Source organism: Sinohyriopsis cumingii, unplaced genomic scaffold, assembly GCF_028554795.1.
Source record: "Sinohyriopsis cumingii isolate HCF-2022 unplaced genomic scaffold, ASM2855479v2 utg002136l, whole genome shotgun sequence".
Classification (NCBI taxonomy): domain Eukaryota; kingdom Metazoa; phylum Mollusca; class Bivalvia; order Unionida; family Unionidae; genus Sinohyriopsis; species Sinohyriopsis cumingii.
Genome location: NW_028316138.1, coordinates 430,001 through 437,184, shown reverse-complemented (window position 1 = coordinate 437,184; position 7,184 = coordinate 430,001). Strand labels below are relative to the sequence as shown.

The 7,184-nt window shown below is 33.0% G+C and overlaps 1 protein-coding gene across 1 annotated transcript in view; it reads left to right on the top strand.

Annotated features, from left to right (window-relative positions):
• Positions 1 to 1,875: 1,875 nt before the first annotated feature.
• The window catches only part of LOC149771047 (glutamate receptor ionotropic, kainate glr-3-like), an 11,338-nt gene continuing 6,029 nt past the window's right edge, over positions 1,876 to 7,184 (top strand). Inside the window, exons 1-3 of the mRNA XM_089948890.1 lie at positions 1,876 to 1,922; positions 5,627 to 5,717; positions 5,979 to 6,315. Coding sequence (XP_089805016.1) covers positions 1,876 to 1,922; positions 5,627 to 5,717; positions 5,979 to 6,315 — 475 coding nt within the window. The remainder of the gene's footprint in view (positions 1,923 to 5,626; positions 5,718 to 5,978; positions 6,316 to 7,184) is intronic.

Here is a 7,184-nt window from a genome sequence, read left to right as displayed (position 1 = left end):
ACATATCTATGTCTTTGCAGTTTGCAGTTGGATCCGACTTATATATGACTATATACTACATATCAAAAGGTATGTATAAGATCTGTTGTAGACGCCTTAAAAGACTGTATATTTTCTTAAACATGTAATGCTGTTAAAGCAGTAAAATGACTTAATATCATATTCTTTCAGTTACTACGGAAATTTGGTGATACAAAATAATTGCAGAGAGAAAAACGTCTAATATATATTCCATGTCAAGATGTATTGCTACTTGCTGTGTCAGAATCAGTTGGAAAGACCAAACGGTATTAAGAAAAAAGTCCAATATTACAGGGCAAAACGATTTACTAAAATCGAATTTAAAATAATGACAACATAACTATTTAAATATTAACGACGCAATAGGCACAATCAAATAAGCTAAGGTCTATGAAATATTGATTAATGTGACATCAGGAACGAGTCAATAGTTACAAAGCTTTTCAGTAATCCATTGATCCGAATTTACAAAGTTAGCAAATAATCCAAAGATCAGTAATTACAAAGATGGTCTATAATCCCAAAGGGTCACATTTACATGTAACTTAATATGATTTCGTTAAATATTTTTTATTCTTCAAAAGTGATTACAAATTGCATTTTCTTGCGGAAATCAAGCAACGAAGCATACAATTCTGAACATTTAGCATTTTGTGTTTAGGACAGCTGGATCAGTAAATACATTCTAAATGTTTACCTTGTTTAGATGCTGCTGAAATGCTATATGAGCTGACGTGAGATATAAGATTGACTTATTAGAAAGAATACATGTTGAAATAGCGAATACTTACCTATGTTAAGGTGCTAGAGGCATGTCTACACACTTTTTAGGTTTGAATATATTTTCTCTTGCTAATATTTGATCTTTCTAGATATCGGAAGTCTGGAGTCACCCAGTCAACTATACAAGTTTCACAATAGAGACCCTAGAATGGATTCAACCAACGGGCAGGGATTTCAGTCACGTTGGTTATATAGATTTTGCAGGAAACGTGACCATATATTCCGATATTTTTCCTAACACAAAGTATAAACTCAACAAGAGAAAGTTGGTTGTGTCTACGCTAGAGGTAGGTTATGAACTTCCATATGCAATTTATTGTCAACGTGGCTTTGAAGACAAAAACTCTCTAAGACCATGTCCGTCAGTGAGTGTGTCCTTACACGGTTTTGTGTGAATAGTTCTCAAAAGGAAAAATACCAGTCACTGTTAGAAACTTGAAAGGTCACTTACATCTCCAAGCTATCAGCCCTGCAATAGGACCAGCATATTCTATAAAGTTAGAAGACGATATTAGGATTTCGTTTCCGCAGGGCTGAAACACCACGATTGTTCAATAGAGGGGAAATATATTTATGTCTATAATGATTACTTCAAAAGAGTTGGATATTGTGGTATTTATGAGCAATTGGCCTTTCTAGGCAGTAAATATTATTAATCCATCCATTAAAAGAACATTTCGATCACTAGTCTTGTAAAGACATGACTCTTAGAAATGGCCACAATGGAAACTTTAGATGTAGCTGAATCTAGCATCAAAGTCTGCAGTTCCAGTTTTATTTTACAAAGTGTGGTTCGTTTAAAACAAGTGTTCGTTAGACTATTCGCTATTTAACCCACATAATCAAACTCATACCAATGAGATTCGTTTGAAAATATACCGGCAGTAAGGAATAACTTTAAGCATATATTTATATAAATGTGAAAGCTTTTGAGATATCAATCTCGAAGTAAACAAAACTATTTTGATTGTTCATTACTGAGAGTAAAAGATTTTATATCCTTTTATCGTTTAGTATCGTCCTTTCGTTATCAAGACAACTGACCCAAATGGCACAGTTAGCTATGCTGGAATGTGTATTGATCTCTTGGTGGAGTTATCCAATACACTTAATTTCACGTAAGTATTTCTTTTTGAAGGTGGTCAATTAGTACTTGACCGCTGTGAAATGGTGCTTTTAATATTTAATCGTCATGTTGCTTTTCTAATAACATTTGCAACGCATTTAAAAACAATTATATAGCTTTTATGTCAGAAGATTTGAAAATCTTGTATACATAAATCTATTTAAATGTATATGCATAATTGTAACAATATTAGGTTTTACCAACAGTTTCCTATTATTTTGTAACTTGTAAAACTCACTGCAGTATCCTGCGAGGTAAGCATCAATTACGAAATCTCCCTTATAGATAAGAACTCTAATTCTGGAAGTCATGGAAGTATCATGAGCTAAATATGTCCCATTTTATAAACACACATTCATATTTTGCAATCAAAACACAATTGGGTACAATGCTTACATAATTCATATATTATTTCCACATTATTTACTCACCATGGACATTATTTGCTTGTTTCAGTTTCCATCAGTTTCATTCTGTACAATTATCAAACTAGGAATTTACTACGTGATTGCATCGGAATTTTAACCTTTTGAAGTATCGTAGTTACCGCGATTTTTTCTCTTGTGAGATATGACAGATTAACAACTTCAGTTGAAATTAACTGAGGGCAAAACCGTGAAAGATTCAGGCATAGTTTAATAATTGAAGGTTCCTCTTCAGTTTATTTTTGAATAATTATGACCCTTTTCTTATTTGGATATGCATCATTTTGGCTATGTGATCATGCGAACATAGTTTTTTTAATTTATTTTAGCTACGGTCTGTACAGACATTTAATGCAGTCACCCACATGTACACACGCACTTGGTCTTCAACTATGTAGCAGCTAACAGAAAGAAACAAATCAAACAAGCTTAGTAAAATCGACATATAATTATTTCCCTAGAAGAAAAAGTGAAAATCTGAAAGACAATTACAGTATTGTCAATTAAATCCCAAATATCGTAATTCTTCTATCCGAAATCTAAACGACTAGTATATCCCGATTGAGTTTTAATAATCTTCAATGTCCTGATGTATAAATAGTCTTAAATGTCGTTATATATCACAATGATATAATCCAGAATGTCTTTGAATGAGCCCACAATAATCCCAAAGTAAAGATTTTGTTCAAAAAGTCAATGATCACTTTAATATTCCAATGAATAATTCAAATAAATAATTCTTCTCAAACTATAAATGCACACAATTACAAACACTGTTGATAGATCCCCAAAGACTAATGTGAAACAAAATTAATATATGTTGACCAAATCATTGATGAATATATATATATATATATATATATATATATATATATATATATATAGTCAGATGTAACCTTACCTAATAACAATAAATATTCAAAGGAAGAAAACCCGGTCTTGAACTTAAATATTCAATATCTATAAAAGAGACGTAAATCAAAATGCATAGATGAAGGCCTTATCTGGACCCCTAAAATATATTCGTAGGCATTTAAAAAATCGAAATGAAAAACACTGCTGATGACAAAGTAGCTAATACAACTTGTGGAACAATAACTGCCTGTGCTCAAGTCTAAACGTTGATTAATTATAGCTTCTGATGTGACTATGTGGCTAAGTGACTCATTGGCACTTGATTGGTAATAGAGATTCCTTCACAATGTTTACCATATGTATGAAAGAATATATATATATATATATATATATATATATATATATATATATATATATATATATATATATATATATATATATATATATATATTGTTACATGTTTAGGCTCTAATAAACATTAACAAATAAAAAGTAAAGACTAAAAACTTTGCAGAATTTAGAAAAAAATTTATTTCCCTGGAACAACAAGGTAAAATGAGGAAAAGAACTCACGGTTTGAAGAATCAAATCCAAAATTAATCCCAGAATAATCCAAGAATTAAAATTTAGAAGTCCTAATAATAAAATGTTCTAATGAAGTTGAGTTCGAGTCCCGACGAAATTCCAAAATGGCGTATACTCTAGCTTGTATGCCACTAAAGTGTCAACAGTTCTTTGTTGAACCACATAAAATATTCCGGTGTTTGAATTTCCGAATAAAATTTCATGAAATGTCTTTGTCCAAGAATATTGTATGAGCACTCAAATATTTTCAGAAAAAAGAATTAATAATTCCATAAAACAGAATTTAAAATCAAACTGATTACAACAAAACACATTGCAGTGTCAATGTTTTAATGGCCAAATGAGATTATGTCTCTAAGCATCGGTATAAAACCTGATTACTGTGCAGAACAGATGCCCAGATAAGGGCCAACCCTACGGTAAAACCAGAATTTCGAGAACATTGTAAAGCTATTTAGTCTAATGTCACCTAGTCCCAGTCAGTCTCCATTTCACTATTATCAATCACATATCAAGAATGAATGTTAAAAAAAGAAGTTGTTTACTTGATTCTCAATCAAGTTCAGGTGCTAGGTCAGTTTTTAGACACAATGTTAGGTGTAGAAAATACTTTTGAGTTTTGAGGTTAATATTTGCTATATTCTATGCATGTGTCTTAGAAATATAAGTTTTGGCTTATCTGTGCGAGCTTTCATTGTAATCATTCTCAGTGATCTTGGAGGGAACCCTGTACTCTCCGGGAGAAACATCGTTAGATTTTCTCCAGTATTTCAAGACCGTGATATGCCATGTTCAACCAAAATTATCAGCCATACAAAGCAGTGACGAATTTAATTCTTTCCCAGACTTTTCACAGCAAGTACATCATTCATTACATTTGCCTTTGATCCAATTGGTTATAGTGAATTTGTTAAACGGTTTAGCTTCATGACAAGAATAGTCTACACTCTCATTACTTTTCGATGACTGGAGAAAAGTAACTCCTGCATATTTCAATTTTTTGTTCTAAGAATATCCTGTTTTCCCACAGCAATTCCATTGATGAATATACTTCTTTTTTCTACTGACTACCGTCGAAGTACATTTGCAAGGCTTGTATTTCAAATTCCACTTCGGCGCATACTTATAAGCCGTGTTCAAGAATATCGTTAATCTATTCAGCTTAGAACTTAGCAGAGTAGTGTCATGGTCTAAAAGCATGCCAGGTATGGTCATCTGACGCGTGTTATACCGCCTGGTATCGTCATCGGACCCTTGTTAAACCGCAGCTGGTCATTATTTACTCAATTGATCATTTATGAACATGGTAAAAAATATCCCCTAACAGGCACCCATCGTCTTATATATTATTTGATTTATTAAATTAATTAAATTGTTCTATTCTTTATAATGGAGTCGTGTTCATCTATTCGATATCTGTGTTCAGACCTCCAGTTATTCAATCGAATAATTTCACATTTTAGTCATCGCTCGATCCGAGCTATAACACAGTGGTCGCTTATCCTCTAAACATCGACAAGCACCATTACAAACGTTAATAAACCACCACAACAAGGATGAAAACACTAGAAGATATCAAAGGATTTCGATAAATATTATAATTACGAATATTAATGGGTTTTTTAACCTTTCAATGATATGAAGAAATATTTTCGTGACAGCCTACATGAAAAATGAAAAACTGTACGGGAGGAAGGGGACTCTTTTTGCAAAAGATATATTAACAGTTCTGAATGATTGAGTTCACTAATCCTCACTATATATTTTGACATTTAATGGTTACAAATATCTCAATATTCTGTTATTTCAATAGACTTTTGTTTAATAACAGGTATGAATTGGTTGAGCCACCAGATGGTGTATTTGGATCAATAAGTCCAGATGGAGGGTGGAATGGCCTCGTTGGACAACTGGAACGACAGGTTTATCTCATTTACGTCCTGATGTTCAAGACTATAATAATAAACATTCCTTCTTTAACCACAAAGCTTTTGTAATTTCCTAAATGAAGACTTGGAAATAAAAATGCATTGTTTATTTGCAAGCATGCAAGAAAGATAGATACACAAATTCGTACATGTATGTATGTATGTATGCATGTATGATTCTATGTATGTAAGTATGTATAAACGTACTTACGTCAGTCAGTGAAAGATTTTGAAAAATCCGTATTTTCTGAATAGGAGGTTGACATGGTAGTGGCTACACTAACAGTTCAACCAGAGAGGAGAGAAGTAATGGATTTCACTTATCCGTTTTACTACGACTATACTACAGTTCTTTTGAAGAAGCAAGATACGGACAAAAACAAATGGAAGACACTTATAGAACCATTCCAGTGGCAAGTTCTCGTTGCAATTTGTGCGTCAGTTCTTGTGATGAGCTTCCTGGTCTTCATCATGGAGAGATACAACCCATATTACAATCATCCAGAGCGCCATGAAGCTAGGGAAGTTAACGGTGGATTCCATTCATTCGCTGCGACACTGTGGTACATGTATGGGGCACTACTCTCCCAGGGTAGGTCTAAAGCAGCAATGTTGTAGACCTGAAATGTAGCATAATATTTCCAAAAAGGTGCAACCTCTATCGATCTATCTAGCTAGCTACATGTTTCTATCAATTAAACTCTTAATTGTAGTTTGACTTTATATTCAAAAGACCAGGGTAATAAGGATAAAAATGTGATGTGATTTAACTCAGTGTCAGTGAAATCAAATGAATACAACCGTAATGTGTTTTCTTCCCATGACATTGTCTTCCTCTTCAATGGGATTTGATCTTTGCAATTCAAACACTATAATTCTTGTTAAGTTTTAAAGTTTGGGAAAGGTACTTAGCTTTTATTTCCGTGGCAAGATATTGTTAATACTGTGCTAAAAGTACCGTTAATACCCACAAAGGCACACGAAGAACAAGTCATAGTCAAATAGCAAACATTACCAATACTATTGTGAATTACATTCGTCAAATCAACAATGAAACTTCAATGTCTTTCTAAACTGTCGTATCTTCGTTGTACAAACGCTTCTCTAATTACGAGGTATATTTATAACGAAAGTGAAAAATTTAATTAAAACCAAAAACAAAATACGCATAAAACAATCTCCTATCGAGTATGCATTTTAAAAGCACAGAGTCAGGGTCCTTCGATTTTATTATAACGATCAGAATATTATTTTGTGTCATAACTAAAACTTAATAGTAGCATCGTTTGCAGTTGACCCGATCATAGCAACGTTTCCAAATTTGCCACTATGCACTGTGAAAGTTTGATGAAAGTCCGCGAAATTGTCTGGACGACAAAAGGTAGTATGCAGCAGAGCGCGACGGGTTGAGAGTTGGAGAGCTTTGAAGCATATCAAGTTATCGCTTATGCATCTCTAGGA